This window comes from Thalassophryne amazonica, chromosome 14, assembly GCF_902500255.1.
Source record: "Thalassophryne amazonica chromosome 14, fThaAma1.1, whole genome shotgun sequence".
In the NCBI taxonomy this organism is placed as follows: Eukaryota; Metazoa; Chordata; class Actinopteri; order Batrachoidiformes; family Batrachoididae; genus Thalassophryne; species Thalassophryne amazonica.
Window position 1 is genome coordinate 56,119,445 of NC_047116.1, and position 22,627 is coordinate 56,142,071.

At 40.9% G+C, this 22,627-nt stretch overlaps 1 protein-coding gene across 2 annotated transcripts in view; it reads right to left on the reverse strand.

Moving 5' to 3' along the window:
• Positions 1-22,627, reverse strand: part of ramp1 (receptor activity modifying protein 1) — a 282,345-nt gene that overhangs the window by 139,793 nt on the left and 119,925 nt on the right. The window contains exon 2 of one of the 2 annotated variants that reach the window (XM_034186678.1): positions 1,497-1,632. In XM_034186678.1, coding sequence (XP_034042569.1) covers positions 1,497-1,632 — 136 coding nt within the window. Of the gene's footprint in view, positions 1-1,496; positions 1,636-22,627 lie in introns of both variants that reach the window. The other variant, XM_034186677.1, reaches the window with a different exon arrangement.

Genomic DNA, 22,627 nt, shown 5'->3' on the forward strand with positions numbered 1-22,627 from the left:
CCTCCACAGTCTTCCTCTTCCTCAGAGGCGCAGATTCAACCTGTCATCTTATATATATATATATATATATATATATATATATATATATATATATATATTGTCTTTTAAACTTGTTTTATGTCAAACATGGCACTTGATGCTGCAGCGGAGGAAGGCTCTGAGCTCCGGCTGTACACGACCGTATCTCTTCCCGTGCACAGCTGTGCTCCGGCTTACTTTCACCGCTGCATCAGGCATTACCCAATCAAATTTCTTCTACTTTTACATTGTAATAACGAGTAACAAAGATAGTTAAGGGAAATGTATCAGAGTAAAAGTATACATTTTATTGAGAAAATGCAGTGGAGTAAAAGTGAAAGTTACCAGAAATGTAAATAACAAAGTACAGATACGTCAAACGTTTACTTAAGTACAGTAACAAAGTATTTCTACTTCGTTACATCACAACACTGGTCATGTTATCAAGAAGAAATCAGATTCTAGTTTATATCAGGTCATGTTTAGGGGATTTACACTTCTGTCATTGATTCCTTGAAAAGTAACCAAATATTAACAATTGGCAGTTTAATTCATGACTTACAGTATGACTCACTGTTGCATCCTTGTGTGTGGAAGCGTATTGTAATGTCTGCACCTAAACAGCTTGTTTGGATGTAAACAGCCCCACGTTCAAGCAGAAGGTTTGCAATCTGAGCTGTTATTCATGATATGCATGGTGGAGAGCTGAAACGATGAAAACTTTGTCGGTGTCTAGATATATTTAGATCTTACTGTATATGAAACACTTTTCTTCCCAGATGTAAACTCAGACATCAATCAGGCTTCCTGCAGATTTGAATGCTCGATGTGTGTTCCAAATCAAAGTACTGGAAATAGTTCTGCTTTAAATGGAAGCAGCATCATGCACAATTTTTTCATTCATTTCTTTTGTTCATTTCTTTTGTTTCATTTCTTTAATTGTACAAAATGATATCACTGTGCACAATCAGAGCATGACAGCAAATTAGAAAAACTGCAGCAGAGCGTGCAAACATCATATTTGTGCACGCACAAAAGATGTTGCTGAAGGCTTGCCGTTTTTGTTCTCTACACAAACTCTGTGCTTTCCTCGCTCCCCTTTTCATCTCTTACGCTTTCACTGTTCTGACACGGTATCTAATCAGCTGTTGGATGCTGACCAAATCCTGGGAAAAAATAAATAAATCAAACACAATGGCTGAAAAAGTTGCGTATTTTCCTGCTCCTGTTTCCTGACTTACATGTGTCAATACAATATGATTAATAAGTGATACCATATCTGCATGCACTGGCTCTTAGGCAACATGACTTTTATGTGTTTTGGGTTTAATGCTCTTCTGGTGGAGCCTTTTTATTTAAAGAAAAACAAGGTGGAGATGCCAACTCACAGTAAATTCTTCACCTAAAGCCGATAACACTGTAATTTGTGTTTGTATGTATGTTTGTCTTTCCTCTGTGTGTCCGTGTGTCTCACTCACTCGACAGTGTCCTCCCAGCTACACCAGCGCCTCTGCTCTAACTCCTCCATGTCCAGTCTGAATTTGGCGAGGCAGAACTCCTCAATGGCGTATTCGTATTCAGGTGCGCAAGCTGTCGCCGACAGACACTGGGTCACTGCTGACAGATGAGCACAACAGCAGGAAGGAAAAAAAAAAATTTAATTTAAGGTTGATGAAATATGTGTACCAGTTACTCCAATGTACTATGCCTTGCAAAAAGTTGCATGAAATTCACTAATTGTACATTTTATTGTTCAAGTGGGACCTTCTCAGGACCCAACAACAGCCTAGATAATTTGGCCACTTCTGAGATCAGAAACCATGACCCACGAAAGGTAAAAATCATGCGACATAAACACATCGAAAAAGCATAATATACTGTGTGTGGTACATGAACAGCTCCAATGCAACAACCTCAAAAGTCATTTCAAATCCAATATTGTTGTGATATAACTATGAATAAAACAACCACAAGGAAATAAATAGCTAAATCGCTTTATAAATGTATTATTATTATTATTACTATTATTATTAAATTTAACTGTTGATATTATTCTATTTGCTATGGTTGGCGCCAGGAACAGAGTCAGTTATGTACCCCAAGATGCAGAAAAAGACTCAAGGATTGAATGTTAAACAGCAGGTGAGCAAGAACAAAAACAAAAGTGAAGGGCGGAAAATACAGTCTTTAGTCACACAGGGTGAGGGAGGTCCAGGAAGTGAGGATAAACTCAAGTAGCTACTCCAGAGAGTGTCATGTGCAGCCCCAGCTCAGGGGTTAGGGCTTCACTCTTTGCGTGGGTGTTCTGGTTTTTCCTTTCATTAGTTTGTACTTTATCATGTTAGTCTGTTTGGTTGTGTTTATTGCTTTGCTTTGTTTACTATTTAGTTACTGGTTTCATTCTTTATCTTATCATTTAGTTAGTCATTCAGTTATTTATTGCTTTTTCCTTGTGTTACACTTTCATCACTGATTCATTCTTTGGTTATCATTTATTCTGTAGTCTCTAGGTTTGTTTATTCTCTGTTTATCATCTCATTTATGTTATCAGTTATGCAGTAGTGTCAGGTTTTGTTTTCTGTTAAGTATTAGTCTTTATTTGTTTTGTCATCTGCTTGTATTCTTCAATCATAGTCAGCTCCAGTTCAGTTTTGTCTTAGTGTTTGTTTATTGTCCGATTCAGTTCTTATGTAATTTATCTTCTGTTATCTACTGGTTCACTTTTTGTTCTCATGTTCATGCTTAGTTCTGGTCTTGTTCATTATGGTATTTTATTCTGTTCTTAGTTGCTGTTCATGCTCTATTCTTAGTCCTCTGTTTCTGTTTGATTTTTGTTCTGTTTGCCCTCACGCCCATCTGTTTTGGTTCACTTCACATCACTGTACCTGCCTCGTATCTTTCACTCACACTCTTGCCACCAGCTCATGTGTCTTTGTCTATTACATCACTCCACTCAGTGTTTCCCTTCCTTCACTATCTTGCACAGTGTTTAATCTTTGTCCACTAGCCACACCCCTTTCTAGAATCTTCCCTCCACACATGCACCTTGTTACCTAATCAGTCTGCACATGCACTTTGTTTACACCACCTGTTATTTAAGCCTCCACAGTCTCACAGCTCACTGCCAGATTGTTGTCTCTGTACACTCTCCAGGCCGGTTCCTTGCTCAGTTTTTGCCTATCTGTATTCTGACTCTGCCTTGTTTGTTGACCTTGTTGCAGCTTTGCCTCTGATAGCCTATACACCGTGTTTTTTGACCTGTGCCTGTTTTTGAACTACGTCTCAGCCTCTCGCCATTCTGATACCTTTGCTTCGCTGCTGGACACTCCATGTACCGACCACCTGCCTGTTTCTCTTATTAAACCTTTTGAACTCTATCAGTCGTGTGAGATTGCATTTGTGTCCACCCGGTTTGTGCCATGCCTGATAGAGAGGGAGTGCAAAAATCAACACAGATAGTTAATTCCAAAAAAGGGAGAACAAAAAACAAAACAGATTAACTCCAAAATGAAGTGCAAAAACCAATACCGAAAGTTAATTCAAAAAATGGGAGAACAAAAACCAACCCAGATTCTAAACTCCAAAATGGAGTGCAAAAAGCCATCACTGACTACTTACACAGATACTGGAAGATACGAGAGAGCTGTGACTCCTGGCATGTGAACAACCCAACAGAAACAAACATTTTTTTATTTATTATTGTTGCTATTCATTTTAACTCCTGAAGTCTGTTTTTATTTGTTTGTATTAGTTTTATTGTTGTTTTATATAACGGCTGAGTAGATTCTTGTCATTTGATTGGTGCTTTGTATGTCACATGACATGGATTAATTCATCCCATTTGTACGGTTTGGTTCCATTTAGTGTGCAAATTAGGTTCCATACATTTGGTACCAATACAGTCTCATGTGCGCTCGCACACACAAGTGTACACGTCCTCGTGCATGCGCACATGTGATCACGCACGCACATGTGGGCACGTCCTCATGCACACGTGTGCATACTCGTGCACACATTCTCGTGCATGTGCAGGTCATGCACACACATGCTCACGCACGAATATGTGCGCACCCACGCATGCTCGTGCATCCACATGCACGCGCACCCACATGTGCGTGCGTGCACACACAAAACCAATCTACTGTGCTGCCTGGAGGTTGTTAGCATAGGACGTTAGGACGTATACAGTCTTATTACTTGTTGTTCACGCACGCACAAGCGCCAACCAGGTTGCATGTGTGCGCATGCGACATGATGATTTGATTGAGTTAACTGAAGCTGCTACACACACACAAAATCCACTTTGCTGTAAGCTGTCTGGATGCATGAAGAGCTGCTAACATGAAATGCTGATGTGATTTTTGGCTGGACCGAGGAACTACACAAAGTCTTTTTTTTAAATGGAAGTCCAAAGTCAGTGCACAGCATCACCAGACTACACGTCACAGTGGAACACCAAAATGTAAGTCCCTTTTCTGTTTTTTATAAATTAATAAAATATAAAATGAATGTTTTTACATTCTTTCAATGGTACGAATATTTAATTCGGTGAAAGCTGGAACAAACCATTCAACTTGGCTTCGCCTCGCTGAATGGTATGTTCCAGCTTTCACATCATGAAATATCCGTACCATTGAACTCATAAACATTCATCATTTGTATAATATGTTATGCTGTTGTCGGTTTTTTAATGGACGACTCAAATGAAATTGCCCTTTGTGGGATTAATAAAGTTGCTGATTGATTGATGGACCAGTGAAAAAGACAAGCAAGGTGTGATTTAAATACACATGGGACTAATTATTTTTAATTATTATTAGTTATTTTGATGCCAAGATGAGGCTATAGTCAAAACTTAAACTAAAATATAACACAGATTATATTGTGTTTTGAAGATTAGATTGTGTTTTGGAGTAAGCTGTGAATGATTTCACTAGAGCAATGCTATAACTGACCAGAGCATGTAGTGATCATTTGCACTCCATCTGCAGTGCTTGTGTGCAGGGGAGGGGAGAGCACGGCTCCAAGACACATTTGGTGCACAGCTACATTAGGCACACTGCTCCGTGAGTCAAACCAAAGTGTCAGTGGATGTCTCTAAAAATTTTGTGGTGTACACAAATGCTATGGGTGCCAAGTTGGGACAAAGCCATGATTAAATGAAGCCTAACAAAATGCATGCTTTGAGCAAAACCATAACCACATATTTGTGATAAATCTGATCGGTTTTACCAGACTGTAAATGTATTATGTTTATATTTCAAAGTTAATTATGATTGGGTACAGAGATTTGTTGAAATGTAATTTATGCTACTTGCTGCACACAATATGAAGTAGAGTAGAGTGCAGCCACTGGTGTGCAGGGATGACCAATCTGCACTTTGTGGAAGTGTGTATGTGTGTGTGTGTGTGTGTGTGGGGGGGGGGTAACTTAATGTTATGATGATGAAATTCAGCAAAATTAAATGAATTGTTATACAGCTTGAAAATGATTGAACAAACATCATTCACATGCAGAATAGCTATATATTAAGAGCGTGTGTAAGTGCTTGCATGAGTTTATTTAGTAAGTTCATTGTAAGCACATAATATATTTGTAAATATGATAAAAAATACATGCATGACACAAGAAAGTGAAAACACTTATTACATTATGGTCCAATTAAGAATCAAATGACAAAATAGAAGTGAAAATGAATTAAAATAATATTAATAACACTGATAATAATGATAATGAACATAATGATAATATTAATGGTATGTATATAACAAGAACCTAAACAATTTATAAATACATTAAGACAGTAAATTAACATGAAATAATTAATAGAGATATCTTCTTCCTCTGTCTTTTCCGCCATCTCCTCTTCTTAAGATACTCTTAGGCTTCTTAATAGTCCTCCTCCCTACTCCTTAGGAGCTCTCTTGAGGCCTAAGGTGCTTTGTGGACAACTTTCCTCTTACCAAGGGAAAATTCTAAGGGTCCCGTCACACATAGTACGAATGTGGTCAAATTGCGCATGAAGCAGGAAATGTATGCAATACGTGTAAAATCGTAGCTGCCTCCAACGCCTCGTACACTTGTTGCTACAACTATTTGTGCACACCAGTGGCTGAACCAGTGGCCCTGTGAGAGCCCATTCGATCCCTTTCACGGCAGGTGTTGGCCAAATTCCAGGTGATACACACAAACATCAACACTGTTCGCTTGGCGCTGAGAAAATGTGTGGCCATTTGTGCTATTAGCACAAAAACAGTTAGTAGACAATCACTTTCGAGCTGGTGGTGAAATTTGTCTAAGTGCCCTGAAGACTGTGAAGTTGGCAAGTATGCATGTGGCGTGCCAGAGTGTCGGCTCACATCACAACACATGCGTGTGTGTTTTGCGCGCTCACCCACTCTCCCCAACTTGTGCGTGCATGTGGTATGCATGCTCCCTAGCAGGTAAGGCACATCTCATGTGATCACAGAGTGACATCTTGGTCACTCTGTGACCTTAGCCATTTTACGCTCCTGTTATAAGACAGTGATTGGAGTGCAGTGGTAAAGTTTCCACCTGGTAATCTGAGCTTTTGTAAATTGCAGTGAGTGGCATTTATTTTTTATTTAACCAGGATTATTTAAGCACGGGGTTCTGTATTGCGTCCCCTTTTATTTATTATTTATATCAGCCCAGTGATATTCACTAATTATACAGCTGGTTTTTATTTTATTGTTCTCCACATCACTGGCGCGATGTGGTGCAACACATCCCAGCTGCTCGCACTGTGTTCCTGCTCGCACGACACTGTTGCAGCGGGTTCGTTCACGCCTGCCCGTTCACTCGATATTTTCCTGGTTCACTCAGATGAGCTGTTCCAGCGTGATTTGCACTGATTTGTACTTATTCATACTATGTATGAAGGAGCAAAATAAATGTCTAAGACTTAAAGGAATTCTAAGATTTTTCTTAGAATAATATCACTAGGAACTTTTTATAGCCTTAGGCTGCTTCGTGGATACGGGCCCTGAAAGTTTAGCTACAAATTGCCAGGTACAAAGGTACATCTGAGATACAAGCCTAGATTTGATCTGTTTTGGTGAAAGCATATCCTTCTCCGCTCTACTCCACTATGAAGAGTGGTGATGCAAAATGCAGAATTTGCACTGTTCACAATTTCTCCAATCATAGTCACATAAGCCTAGAGCGTCTGGGTTGTCTGGGTGTCTTGGTGGCTTTCCCTACTTTTCTCCTTCTTGCACATTCACTCAGATTTTGAGAACTGTCTACGCCATCCAGATTTACCAAAGAGTGCCATGCTGTTTGTATTTCTTCATAACTGATGTAAATAAAGTCCAAGACATATTCAGTGGCAGATTTGCCATCAGAGAGCCTCATCCACAACCTAACCCTAACCCTGACTACCGCAAAAAACTCCAAGCAGTCATTGATGTTAAAGGAAGCAATACATGGTATTATGAACAGGGATATGTAAACTTTTGATCAGGGTCATTTAGGTAGTTTCTGCTGTCATTATGATTTAAAATGAGTAACAGTTGTTTGACAATGAATGACTTCGCCCAAACACTAACCATGATAGAGGTGGGCGGATCGATCCTAATATCGATAATATCGATACCAATGCTGGTATTTATATTGAACGTTCCTCGTGTAAAAAGATCAATACTCAAGCTTTTTTCTCTCCCGCATGCACTGACTGCTGCACATGCAGATTCATCAAAGTCTGCTCTCTGTAAGAGCAGCGCTGCGCTGTGTCACACAACAAGGAGCAGGTCACCCTTGTATTGTGGTTTGTCAGCCCTCTACCTCAGGACATTTTAAGTTGTGTTGAGTGATATTTTTTAAACAAAAATGTTGATTGTGATAATAAAGTATTTTGTTCTCAAGTACAATGTTTGGCGAAATTCTATAGGTCTCTTGGATCCTTTGGATCTATGAAGCTTAAATATGAAAAGTATCGGTATCGGTATTGATATCAGCGATACTGGGCCTGTATTTACTTGGTATCGGATCAATACCAAAATTCCCGTATCGCCCACCTCTAAACCATGAGGGAAAAAAAAATGTTTTGTGTTATTATTCATATTCTCTGAAAATGGCCAAGAAGATCAAGTATTCTGCCCGGGTATGTAAACTTTTGTGCACAACTGTACATACCCTGAGAGATGCACCCTGCTGAGTTCTCCTCCCATGTTTGCACACAGCATAATTGCTTTGGACTCCAGTGAGAGCAGTCACATCTCCTCCTCTCCTTCTGTGTTTTGCTCTATCTTTCTATCTCTCACCAGAGTGTGAATTCTTCAAGCTATATTTGGAATAACCATGAAATTGATCAGTTGGTCTCTCAATGCTATTGATACTATTTTTTCAACAAGGAAATCAGGGCTGGGGGACCTTGCATGCCCAGATGGAACCTATCCTGTGGGCTATGTTCTCGACACCTGGGAGAAGTGGTGCGTTGCGGGCACCACTCTCCATGGAAAATCTTGAAGATTTACGAGGTCTGTTAAAAAAGTATCCGACCTTTTTATTTTTTTCAAAAACCTGATGGATTTGAATCACGTGTGCTTGCATGAGCCAACCTTGAACCTTCGTGCGCATGCATGATTTTGTTCACGCCTGTCGGTTGCGTCATTTGCTTGTAAGCAGTCTTTGTGTGAGGATGGGTGGAGTCTCTCGTTGTTTTTTCTTTGCAAGGAAATGGCGGAACGACTGGAGCAGCGCGACTACATCAAATTTTGCCAGAAACTGGGCGACAGCCAAGTGGAAACCATTCGGATTATTCAGACGGCTTTCAGTGACAATCCTATGGGCATCACACAGATTAAGAAACAGTACAACCGGTTTAAAGACGGCCGCACAACAGTGGAGAGCGTGCCACGCTCCGGTCGGCCATCAACATGCTGAAATGACCAGATCATTTCCAAAGTGAACGCTGTGGTGATGTGGGACCATCGTGTGACTATCCGAGAAATTGTGGAAGAGGTTATAGGATTGGGTTATGTGAAACCTGGCTTAAACCCACAGCTGTTCTTCCTCTGAATGAGGCCTGCCCACCAGGGTACACATTTAGTCACGTCTCGTGGTGCAAAGCAAGGTGGGGGTGTTGCTTTTATTTATAAATCCAGGTTTACCTTATTGACTGTTGGGGGTCATAAATATAATTCATTTGAGCATCTGACTCTCCGCTCTGCTCATGATGCTACATATTGTCAGGGTCAGAAGTATGGAAATCAGTCATGTTATTTTGTTACTGTTTATCGGCCTCCTGGGCCATGTTCTGAATTCTTAGATGAATTTAGTGCATTCATCTCTAGCCTGTCAGCTAGTGCGGACAACATTTTGATTATTGGTGATTTTAACATTCACATAAATAAGCCCTCTGATCCCCTTTGCAAGTCATTTATGGAACTTGTGGATGCATTGGGATTCCAGCAGTGCATTCAGTATTCAATGCACATTAGTGGAAATACCCTTGATTTGATTCTCACACGTGGCCTTGCTGTCACGAACATTGACATTTTGCCTCTTGCCTCGGTGGTCTTTGAATTAATTTAATTTAATTAGCTTATAATGCGCCAAATCACAGCCAAAGCCGTCTCAAGGCACCTTACATAAAACAAGTCAACATAAAATTGAATAAATAATTAGAAATGAATAAAAAAAATTCTAATACATAAATAAAAACAGAAGTAAAATAATAAATCAAATAAAAATAAAAACTATCCATAAGAAAGAGAATAAAAATAGGTTTTGAGTCTTGACTTAAAAATGTCCACGGACTCAGACTGCCTCACGGTCACAGGAAGACTATTCTACAGGGTGGGTGCACGATAGGAAAAGGCTCTTTGACCTGCTGACTTCTTCTTCACCCTGGGAACAGAGAAGTCTCGCATCCTGCAACCGCAAAGCCCGGGCCGACATGTAGAGTTCCACCAGATCAGCCAGTCCATGAACAACCCTATAAGTCAATAGCAAAACCTTAAATTCTGCTCTCACAGTGACAGGGAGCCAGTGCAAAGATGCCAAAATGGGTGTGATATGTTCAGACCTTCTGCTACGTGTCAGAAGTCTGGCAGCAGCGTTCTGAACCAGCTGAAGACCCCTAATGCTGGACTGTGGTAACCCTGACAATAGAACATTACAATAATCTAGTCAAGAAGAAACAAAAGCATGAATCAGGGTCTCAGCATCAGCCATGGACAGGATGGGGTGGATCCTCGCTATATTCCTCAAATGGAAAAAAAACAGTCCTAGTAACATCCCTGATGTGGAGGTCAAAAGACAACGTGGGATCAAAAATTACCCCAAGGTTCCTCATTTTGTCCGTATGATGTATGACACACGAACCCAGGCTGAGCGCCAGCTGGTCACACTGATGCCGATGTCTCGCTGGACCAAGAACCATCATTTCAGTCTTATCAAAGTTTAAAAGTAGGAAGTTACTAGACATCCAACTTCTCACTGATAGAAGAAAGTCCTCCAGGGATTTTATGGGAGTGAGATTTTTCGCAGTTATCGGCACCACGAGACATGTGACTAAATGTGTACGCTGGTGGGCAGGCCTCATTCAGAGGAAGGAGAGTTGTGGGTTTGAGCCAGGTTTCATACAAGCCAATCATATCTAAATGATGATTCATGATTAAATCATTAATCAACAATGATTTTGAGGACAGTGATCTGATGTTCAGGAGACCCAGGGTAAGGACCTCAGTGGGGATGACAGTCTCACTGTTCGGAACCCGGCCAAGCAAGCCCAGGTTCTGAGAGTGCCACTGGCGCACATCAATCCAGCAAAGATGTGGACGGTCGGGCCGACAGTCCTCAGAGCCGACCAGCGGCACCACACAGGCTCTAACCAGATCCACAAGGCGCCAGGGCAGCACAGATCCTGCCCGAATTTTGTGCACAGCTCTTCCGGAAGCCAAACAGCAGGCCAAACAGAGCTTCAGCTTCACCAGACGTCCACTTCATCTCCCGCAGCGACGACTGCGCTTTCGGCCGAAAGGCAGCGCAGGAGCACGGCACAGAAAAGCCGGCACCTCCAATAAAAATGGGGCGGAAAGTTCTGTCCACCCGCCGATAACCACACCGCACCACGAACCGGGGGCTGGAGATCCAGCAGAGTTTGGCGATCATACACCCGCAATGCCTCTGACTCAAAAACAACATAAATTAAAAACAATAAAATAACAAACACACTGGAGAGCAGCAGACTAACAGCTAGACACAACGGCACCATCTTGGCACTCCCTCTTCCTGGATTTGATCTGTCCACTCATTTATTAGGTGTGCATTTATGTTGCCGCGTTTAGTGGACCGAAAGCCTTGTCTATCTCTGCGTCGACGCATTAATCCCTCAACTATGACTGAACTCAAAGCCAGACTGCCTGAAATTTTGGCTTCAGGTTTGGAGAATGTTCAATCAGTGGATAGTTTTGTGGATGGCTTGAATTCAGCGCTCAAGGCTACACTACAAGGTTGCGCCTCATCTTTTAAGGCCATGCCTTCCAAGGGCGCAGTCGCCTTGGTTCAATGGTTACTTGCGTGACCTTAGGCAGCAGGCTCGAGGTTTGGAACGGAAATGGCGCAGTTCTAAATTAGAGGTGTTCCACCTTGCATGGCGTGATGCTGTCTTAGATTATAAGCATGCACTACTGGCTACAAAGTGTGCATATTATTCTGATTTGATCAATAAAAACAAGCATAATTCAAAGTTTTTGTTTGAAACTGTAGCATTTCTCATTTATGGACAGCCACCTGTTATTCACTCTCCCTTTTCAGCACAGGACTTCTTGGACTATTTCGAGAAGAAAATTGAAGATATTAAGTTGAGCATATCTCAGCAGGCTTTGGTCCAGCCACCGCATACTGCTATGGAGGTGGATGCACCCACTGAGGTGTTACCCAGATTTACAGATTTTGATGGTATCTCGCGAGGCGCGCTGACGAGGCTCGTGACATCTACTAAAAGCATAACCTATTTATTCGATCCTATACCAACAAAACTGTTTAAGGACCTGTGGCACATTCTTGGACCGACTGTGCTGGAAATTATAAATCTCTCATTAACTTCTGGATCTGTTCCTAAATGTTTCAAGTCTGCAGTAATTAAACCATTACTTAAGAAATCCAATGTCTACCCTAGTGTATTGAAAAATTATAGACCAATATCAAATCTATCATTTTGTTCTAAAATCCTACAAAAAGTGGTTTCGCGACAGCTCGTGGACTACCTCACTGAGAATAATCTTTTTGAGCCACTGCAGTCTGCTTTTAGAAAACATCACTCCACAGAGACAGCACTTACTAAAGTAGTGAATGACCTTTTGCGAGCAATGGACTCAGATACCACTACAGTCTTGGTGCTGTTGGATCTTAGTGCTGCGTTTGATACTGTGGATCATCATATTTTACTCAGTAGGCTGGAGAATCACTTTGGGATTACTGGAACTGCTCTTGCATGGTTAACGTCATACCTGTCCAGTCGTTCTTAATGTGTATTGTGTAATGGCACCTACTCTGATCATAGGGACATGAAGTTTGGGGTTCCGCAGGGATCCGTTTTAGGCCCCCTGCTTTTTTTCCCTTTATGTAGCACCCCTTGGGAATATACTGCAGCGCTTTGGATTCCCTTTCATTGCTATTCTGATGACACTCAATTGTACATGCCAATAACTGCTGGTATTCTCATTCACATAAAATCTTTGGAAGATTGCCTTGTATCAGTAAGAAGTTGGATGTCTAGTAACTTCCTACTTTTAAATTCTGATAAGACTGAAGTTATGGTTCTTGGTCCAGCGAGGTATCGGCATCAATTTGATCAGCTAGCACTTAGCTTAGGTTCGTGTGTTATACATCACACGGATAAAGTGAGGAACCTTGGAGTAATTTTTGATGCTACGTTGTCCTTTGATCTCCACATTAGAAACATTATGAGGACTGCTTTCTTCCATTTACGAAATATAGCGAAGATTCGTCCCATCCTGTCTGTGGCTGATGCTGAGACTTTGATTCATGCATTTGTCTCTTCTAGATTGGACTATTGTAATGCTCTATTTTCTGGCGTACCGCAGTCCAGGATTAGGGGTCTTCAACTGGTTCAAAACGCTGCTGCCAGACTTTTGACACAAAGCAGAAAGTTTGACCACATTACTCCCGTTTTGGCGTCCCTGCACTGGCTTCCAGTTGCTGCAAGATCGGATTTTAAAGTACTGTTATTAGTTTATAAAATTGTTCATGGACTTGCACCTCCCTATCTGGCTGACCTGGTAAGCCCCTATGTACCAGCTCGGGCCCTGCGTTCTCAGGGTGCAGGACTTCAGTGTGTTCCCAGGGTGAATAAAAAGTCTGCCGGTCACAGAGTTTTCTCGTGCTCCAGCTCTGTGAAACGATCTCCCGGCACACATTCAGCAGTCTGATACTGTGGAGACTTTTAAGTCACGTTTAAAGACTCATTTGTTTTCCCTGTTTTATCATTAGTGTTATGATGTGTTTTTATTCTTGTGTTCTTTTATGGTCATTTTTTTTATTGTGTTTTAAATTTTTAATTCAGTTTTCTTTGTTGTTTATGTTGTGTGAAGCGCCTTGAGATGAGTTTGTCGTGAATTGGTGCTATATAAATTAATAAATTTGATTTGATTTGAGGATCGTCACTGAAAGCCGTCTGAATAATCCAAATGGTTTCCACCTGGCTGTCGCCCAGTTTCTGGCAGTCGCGCTGCTCCAGTCGCGCTGCTCCAGTCGCGCTGCTCCAGTCGCGCTGCTCCAGTCGCGCTGCTCCAGTCGCGCTGCTCCAGTCGCGCTGCTCCAGTCGTTCTGCCATTTCCTTGCAAATAAAAAACGATGAGAGACTACACCCATCCTCACACAAAGGCTGCTTACAAGCAAATGATGCAACCGACAGGCGTGAAAAAAATCACGCATGCGCACGAAGGTTCAAGGTTGGCTCATGCAAGCACACGTAATTCAAATCCATCAGGTTTTTTGAAAAAAATAAATAAAAAGGTCGGATACTTTTCTAACAGACCTCGTATTCTTATTTGCTTTTATGACAGGAGTGCTGGTGCTGAATGGATTATGCGCTACCCTGACCTACCGGAAAATAGGCAAGACAGCTGCTACCAGAACTACAGCCCCACATCTGTCCATCATGATTAATGAAGTGTCAAGGTGGTACAATCTCAGACTGCGTTAACTTTTGAACTCCAACACAAGTTGGAAAACATCTTGAAGCAAATTTCTGCCTTGCAAAGGAAGATGTTGGAGACCAGGGAATATTTATAAATTGGATTTCGACATCAGAGGAGCAGGAAATTGAATTTCTGTGTCTCTCTGCCTAACTCAAAACATGGCAGCCTTATTAGTTGGTGCATGATGGTAAAGGAGGATCAGCAGATCATCACCAACAAGAACTGTATTGGAATTTGATGCTGTTTCAATTGCTGTTCAAATAATAAGCACACTGGCATCATCGCCGGTATGCTTTCTTCGGCAACCATTGTCTTCCAGCATTCTGCTTAGCAGGATAATAAAGGACTGCTTGTTCTGTGTATTTGAAAGGAATGCATCTTTCTTCACATTCATAATTGTTGATCCTGTGAAATGCACTTCTGTCATTTGCTCCCAAGTTCTCTATAAGTAAAGGAAAAAAAAAGTATAGCTGGATATAGGTAAGCTGTAAATAATATTGTAATTTTGGTGCAACAAAAAAATATAATGTAGTACTACTAAACAAAAGACAAAAAAACTGCTGTTTGCAATTGGTTTGGAAAGTCCTTAGGTGGACTTCCCTTTTGAAGGGGGAGGGTGTGACGGTCCCCGCTGTCCTGTAGCGGGCGGGCCCATAATCAGGGGCACCTGGGCCCGGTGTCCCTGTCTCTTATTTAAGTGGGCCCAACTAATTCATTTTGTTCTCTCCCTCTCTCTTTCTAGGACGTCTCGCTGCGCCGACCGGTAACAGAGCGCCTTTTTGCACAGCTGCACATTTTGCACCTTTTAATTTATTGACTTAAACTATTGTAAATAAATACTTCTATTTTTCTAATCCTCTCGTTTGTGTCTCCTCCTTGTCACTGTCCTCTGAGACATAGATGTTGGTGAAAGCATTGCAATTAAACAGCGGTTCTATAGGTGTGCTCCTCAGAAATGTAAGGTAATGGAAGCTGAGGTCCAGTATATGCTGGAAAACGGCATAGCTGTCCCCTCATCCTCCAGTTGGGCCTCTCTGAGCCTGTTGGTGGATAAGTCAGACAAATCGCCACGTTTTTGTACAGACTATCGAAAGTGACAAAACCAGATTCGGATCCGTTACCACGAATGGAAGATTGCATTGACCAAATTGGGTCTGCTAAATTTGTGAGTAAATTTGATTTACTAAAGGGATATTGGCAAGTTGGATTGTCTGCCCGTGCAAGAGAGATTTCCGCTTTTGTTACTCCATTTGGTTTATTTGAATACACTGTGATGAGTTTTGGCCTGCGAAATGCATCAGCAACGTTTCAAAGGTTAATGAACACGGTAACATCTGGTCTGGAAGGTTGTGCGGTCTATCTTGATGACGTAGTAGTGTTTAGTGACACTTGGAATGACCATGTCCAGCGTATCCGTGCTTTATTTGATCGCCTTTCCTCTGCGCGCCTGACAGTCAATCTGGCGAAGTGTGAGTTTGCTCGTGCAACTGTTACTTATTTGCGGCGTGTAGTGGGGCAGGGGGAAGTGCGGCCAGTTGATGCAAAGGTACAAGCAATTTTGGATTCTCCACCTCCGACTACTAAGAAGGAGTTGATGCGTTTCTTGGGGTTGGTTGGCTATTATAGAAGTTTTTGTCCAAATTTTTCAACAGTTGTTGCTCCGCTTACAAATTTGTTGAAAAGTACTGTTGGTTTTCAGTGGTCTACCGCTTGTCAGATCGCTTTCAAGAATGTCAAGTTGCTGTTATGTGTTGAGCCGGTTCTTGTTGCTCCCATAATGGATCGGCCGTTCAACATTCATGTAGATGCTAGTCAAGTTGGAGCTGGTGCTGTTTTGCTCCAAGAGCACGATGGAGTTGACAAACCAGTTTGTTACTTTTCTAAAAAGTTTAATTCGTATCAATTAAATTATTTGACAATTGAGAAGGAAACTCTCGCACTTATCTTGGCTCTTCAACATTTTGAGATTTATGTGACTTGCGGTGATGGTCCTCTGATCATTTATACAGACCATAATCCACTCACTTTCTTAAGTACTCTGAAAAGTCCAAATCAACGTCTAATTCTATGGGCGCTGTTTCTACAGGCATTCAGTTTAGACATTCATCATATTAAAGGTTCTGATAACTTGATGGCTGATGCTTTGTCACGTGTGCCAGTTTAAAAAAGGAAAAAGCAAAGTTGCCTTAATTTTTGTGCCTGTCTCTCTTCTGCCTCTCCCCAGTTTCAGGCGCCGGAATTCTGGAGGTGCAGCAGAGGACGTGTGCTAAGCTTGTGACTTTACCAATTGGTGTCATCTTTAGCCTTGTATAGCTAAGTCTAATTTGATTCCTTGTAAATGGTAGAACTTGTTTGATAATGGAAAATGGAAGAAACAACTTAGTCCTATCAGATTTTAAAGTAGTTTGTAAAGGAAAAAAAAAAGTATAGCTGGATATAGGTAAGCTGTAAATAATATTGTAATTTTGGTGCAACAAAAAAATCTAATGTAGTACTACTAAAAACAAAAGAAAAAAACTGTGCTGTTTGCAATTGGTTTGGAAAGTCCTTAGGTGGACTTCCCTTTTGAAGGGGGAGGGTGTGACGGTCCCCGCTGTCCTGTAGCGGGGCGGGCCCATAATCAGGGGCACCTGGGCCGGTGCCCCTGTCTCTTATTTAAGTGGGCCCAACTAATTCCTTTTGTTCTCTCCCTCTCTCTTTCTAGGACGTCTCACTGCGCCGACCGGTAACAGAGTGCCTTTTTGCACAGCTGCACATTTTTGCACCTTTTAATTTATTGACATAAACTATTGTAAATAAATACTTCTATTTTTCTAATCCTCTCGTTTGTGTCTCCTCCTTGTCACTGTCCTCTGAGCCACGAGCACGTGACAGTTATCTTTTGTTGATGGCTCAATTCTGCATCCATCAAACACAACAGGATTTCCAAAGTGCTTTGTTTTTGTTTTTTACATAATGAGCATATCTCTGGCAGATGCTGTCACAGGTGTGCCCTTTCTGCCATGGAATTCTATGGAGTATTGAACCGCCATCGATAACATACACACAGTCATCTTTAGAAAAGCTCGGGCTATCTTGTTTTATGAATGTCCAAATAGCATCCATTAAGGCTGGCTTATTAGCAACCTTCATCAATATTTCATGTCAAATAAAGCAGAAGGGTAGCTTGAATGTTCATACTGAAATATTTCAGATAGCTGTTTATTTCTCTTACAGTATCTGCTGTGACAAGTCTCTGGAACAGTAGTTGTGGATCAATATTTATGACCTCAACAATTATCTTGACTGCATTATTTGAGGCCATTGTTACAACCTGATTTTTTCTTGAAGGAATGATCCAGAACACATTTTCCCACCACTGAATCTATTATTGTAGTTACAACTGATTTGGCATTGTCAGCATTTACTCTGTCCTCAGCTGTTAGTAGTGGATATTAACTACTGCCTGCCTCAGCACTCCCCTCACACCGGGCAAGTCACAGCTCCGTCCCCGGCCACACTGACAAACAATCTCTGGAAGAAGTCCACTCTTCCTTCAGTATTTTGCTCAGACTCGCACTGACTGTTTCGCTTTTTAATTTTCGCTTTTTTGGGCAACACACAACACTTCACAAACACGGTAACTCAAATAAAATAATAATAATAATAATAAAAAACACTGACTGCGAGGCTTGCATGTTCAACCTCCAGCTGAAATGCATTGGCTGAATGGCAGAGAAAGAGGGATAAAAAAAAAAAATTAAAAAAATCAAACAGGGACCCAGTTCACCAACCTTAAAAAAAGAAAAAAAATTAAAATGGTTAAATTTTACAAGTTGAGGAAAACAAAAAACAGAACGTCACATCCCATCGCCATTTCAGCAAAATGTCAAGACTTTGGCCCAAATTTGGCTGAGCTCCTGATACTAGGAAATCCAAAACTTGTAAAGATGTGAAAAAATAAATGATTATCCAGGAAAACAGAACGGGATACACTAAATTTGACAATCTCCATGATGACGAAGCAACATTATGCCATTACTTAGGGAGAGCCCTGGACTGTTGATGTTGTTAAAAACACAAGAGTACTTTTTATGATTACTCCATTAATAGCCAGAATAATTGATAGCATATTCAATTACTAAAATAATCGATAGCTGCAGCCCTAGATTCCAGTATCATGAAGATGCCTTGAAAATTGACTGCATCTGTGAACAGGTCAACTATTGCTCCACAGTTACCTGTTCTCCAAAAGAAAAACATCTCCTTGCCTCATTCATCCTCCTGTAGCTTGACACAATTCTGCACAGCGACACCCAGAATGCAATATAGTATTTTCACCTCATCCCAACTTCCAATCTTTTATCAAGTCATTTTTAAATAACAACTACTGTCACATTGTCATATGTGAAGGTGGAGAAAAAGTCACGACTGGCTGAAGATGTTCAGACTTTGTCTGTAAAACTAGATCTCCAGTGAACTATCACAAACTGTTTCCACTTTTCACTTCAACATTTTAACCCACTAGGATTTTAACCCTTGGACAGATGCAGTATGTTGCAGCCCTGTCTTCTGAATTATTTCTTTTTTCCAGTGCAATAATAAAGGCAAACAACAATTAAGTTAATATGAGAGATGAAAGCTTGCAGTCACCGCAAAACAAGATACTACATTATAGAAGCGATTTCATAAATTGGTGTTTATGGGATAAAAGCTGAAAAGGTCATTTTGATGACTGAGTTTTCTCTCTCAAAAATTGCGAGGCGATACGTCATAGAAGTCATCATGAATATTCCAACCGTGTGTTACTGACTGAAACCACTTTGTGGCTGTATTAGCGTTACACTTAATGGCTCAATAGGAAGCGACACATCACTTCATGATCAAGGTGTGTCTGTTCATGTTGCTTTTGATGTATGTCTATTTTCTTGGAAATACATCTGAAAAATATGAAGTCATCTTGCAATTGTGAACTAGATGTTTAAATACCATACATCCATAACAGTAAGTGGCACCAAATATGCAAAACTTTGTGTTGCCCTGGTTGACTGACTTTTATTATTATAGGGTAATTTTTTATCAGAATCAAATTTATTGCCAAGTAAGTTCTCACTCTCTAAGAAATTTGATCTGGTGTCATTGGTGCATAAACAACAATAAAAGAAAAGGAAAAAACAACAAAAAAAATCAGCAAGAAGTAACACTGGTATACAAATATTTAGAAGTTGTCTGCTTCAGAAATAAAATGTGCTATTTATTAAGGATTTTGGCATGTTGAATTCAAATATGACAAAAATTGGTTAATTGGCTACTGTTTCCAAGATATACAAGGTTTTACATTTTGCATCTACATAATTATATTGTGCTAACAGTAGAGTTTTCAAGAAAAAAAATCATAAAAATAGGTCTTCTTTATGTTTCTATGACTGTATGTATAATATTTCACCTGTTCTCTTTTGGTAACACTTTAAAAATCAGTAAAAGGGTTATATATTAATCTGTTGTAGCACCGTAGTAGCATTTCTTAAAACCACAGTCAATCAACAATTCAAACAATTTAATTCTCTGTGGCACAAAATTAGCAAAGTTTGACTATCATTATTTCAGAAGCATTTTGGCTGTAGACCAGTGTAATTGTTGCATAAACAACAATAAAAGAAAAGTAAAAATACTTCTGGAAGAAGTAAAGGAGTCAAATAGACAAATGGACAAAACTGTGTTTACTGTCAAATAAATATAGTGGAATGGGGCTGTGCAGGCATGCAGATGTACAGTACCTTTCAGTCTGTACTTTGTGGGAGTGGGGGAGGCAGGGTAAGTGAGGGTGTCTGGCATTATTTATAAGTCTAGCGTGCCTCTTGTGCCTCTTACAGAACAGGCAACAGCAAGCCTGTCTCTGTCTTGCTGTCAGGTACTATTTACAGTCATGGGGCAAACAGAACTTCATTGCATTTGAATACCACAGTCACTTATATACACACACCATTAACAAGATCACAACAAGAACAAGGATACAACATTCACAAATAACACAATAAGTCACAATTATTTCCAGTTGTTAAAGGAGTTCTTACACTCCTGTTTCTGCATCAGAGTAAAATACCACTTACCATTATACCACTTACAGTTACTTACAGTTATGTCTGCACTGGAGGAATAACACACTATTTTGTGCACACATAAAAAATGCTATCCATCAGTTAACCCAAACCCATAACATTATAACCTTAGACTGGTGTGCTATATGTCACAGAGATAAAGTGAAAAACCTCAGGGTGATCTACGATCCCATACTCGTCTTTGACCTACACATTATACCTCTGTAATATTGCAAAGATTCATCCTATCCTGTTGTATAATAAAAATGTTATTGTGCTGTTTTGCACCTGTCTTAAAGTAACCCTGAGAATGTACTTGTTATTCAACTTTGTTTTAGCATGCTGGGGTCAGTCTGAACTGGGAGTGAAGAGCTGGATGTACTTGTTACACTGATTGCACAACTTTGTTTTAGCATGTTGGGGTCAGACTGAACTGGGAGTGAAGAGCTGGATGTACTTGTTATTATTCACAACTTTGTTTTTGTTGCTATTGACGACTGCGCTGAAGAGATGTTTTTGCAAGAGGAAATACCTTTTTGATGCCTGTTGATTAAAGAAATTATGTGCGCCAGGGAGTTTGAAATGGCCACTCACCCTCCCTTTGCGCACACACTAGAAAAGAGGAGGCAGAGCCATGCTCCGATAGAGTCTGCTGCGGGTTAACGTACGAACGCCCAGCCGGTTGACAAGCGCACTTTACCGAAGGTGTTGGCTCTCCACCTTAAAGGCGTTACGGTAAGAGAAGAAGAGATATTTCATGCGCTGCAACCACTTGTGTTTGATGTAACTGCTTTTGTGGGGAATAAATATACGCCTTTTTATTCTAGCAAAATGCAGTCTGTGTGATCATTTCTGTGTGCCGATCTGACTGAACCTTGTTTTTCAAAACACCTGTCTATGGCTGAAGCAGAGACTTTCATCTCTATCTATCTGAGAAATTGCGGAAGAGGTGGACATCAGCACTTTTTCGGCACATTCCACTGTGACAAAAGAGTGCCGGTGAAATTCATGCCGAAGGCTTCGGCACGAAGCTGCTGATGGTGGAGCAAAAGCAACTCTGTGTTGAAGTCTCACAGGACATGCTGGACTCCGAACAATGATGCCCACCTCTTCCACAATTTCTCGGATAGTCACACGACGGTCCCGCATCACCACAACGTTCACTTTGGAAATGATCTGGTCATTTCAGCGTGTTGATGGCCGACCGGAGTGTGGCTCGCTCTCCACCGTTGTGCAGACGTCTTTAAACCGGTTGTACCACTCCTTAATCTGTGTGATGCCCATAGGATCGTCACTGAAAGCCGTCTGAATCTTCTGAATGGTTTCCACCCGGCTGTCCCCCAGTTTCTGGCAAAATTTGATGCAGTAGCTCTGCTCCAGTCATTCCGTCATTTTCCTTGCAATGAAAATCCGACGAGGGCACAACACATATCCTCACACAAAGGCTGCTTACCAGCAAATGATGCAATTGACAGGCGTGAAAAAATTCACGCATGTGCACGAAGGTTCAAGGTTGGCTCATGCAAGCACACGTGATTCAAATCCATCAGGTTTTTGCAAAAAATAAAAAGGTCGGATACTTTTCTAACAGACCTCGTAGATGCAGCAAAAGGAAACTGTTGAGACTTCAGAAAGCTTTTGACTGTGGCGTTACATTAAACCTTGTTTTATGTGTCTGAGTTTTTTTTATACGTCAACATTGACTGTGAAAATCTGAATATGACCATGGTAAGGGCCCCTTCACACAATTGTGCATGAACTGTGCATAAAATGAGCATGAAGCAGGAACCGTATGTAATACGTGTAAAATCATAGCTGCCTCCAATGCCTCGTATACCTGTTGCTACAACTATTTGTGCACACCAGCGTCTGAAAGACAGAGAGTGCCCAAAACAGAATACGATTTGCAAATCCTCTTCAACCTATATTCAATTGAATACACCACAAAGAGAAGATATTTAATATTCAGACTGATAAACTTTATTGTTTTTGTGCAAATATTTGCTCATTTTGAAATGGATGCCTGCAACACACTTCAAAAAAGCTGGAATTGTGGCATGTTTACCACTGTGTTACATCACCCTTCCTTGTAAGAACACTCAATAAGCATTTGGAAACTGAGGACACTAATAGTTGAAGCTTGTTGCATGAGCTGGACATGCCCCAACATGTCCTGTGAGGCTTCATCACGGCGGTGCTTTGCGCCATGCGGCTCCGCCGCGACGCGCGTTCCTCCACACGTCTGTCTCAATTTGCTGAAAAAGTGCTGATGTCCACGTCTTCCGCAATTCCTGTGCTAGTCAGATGACATACCAGATCAAGACAGCGTCCAATTTAGA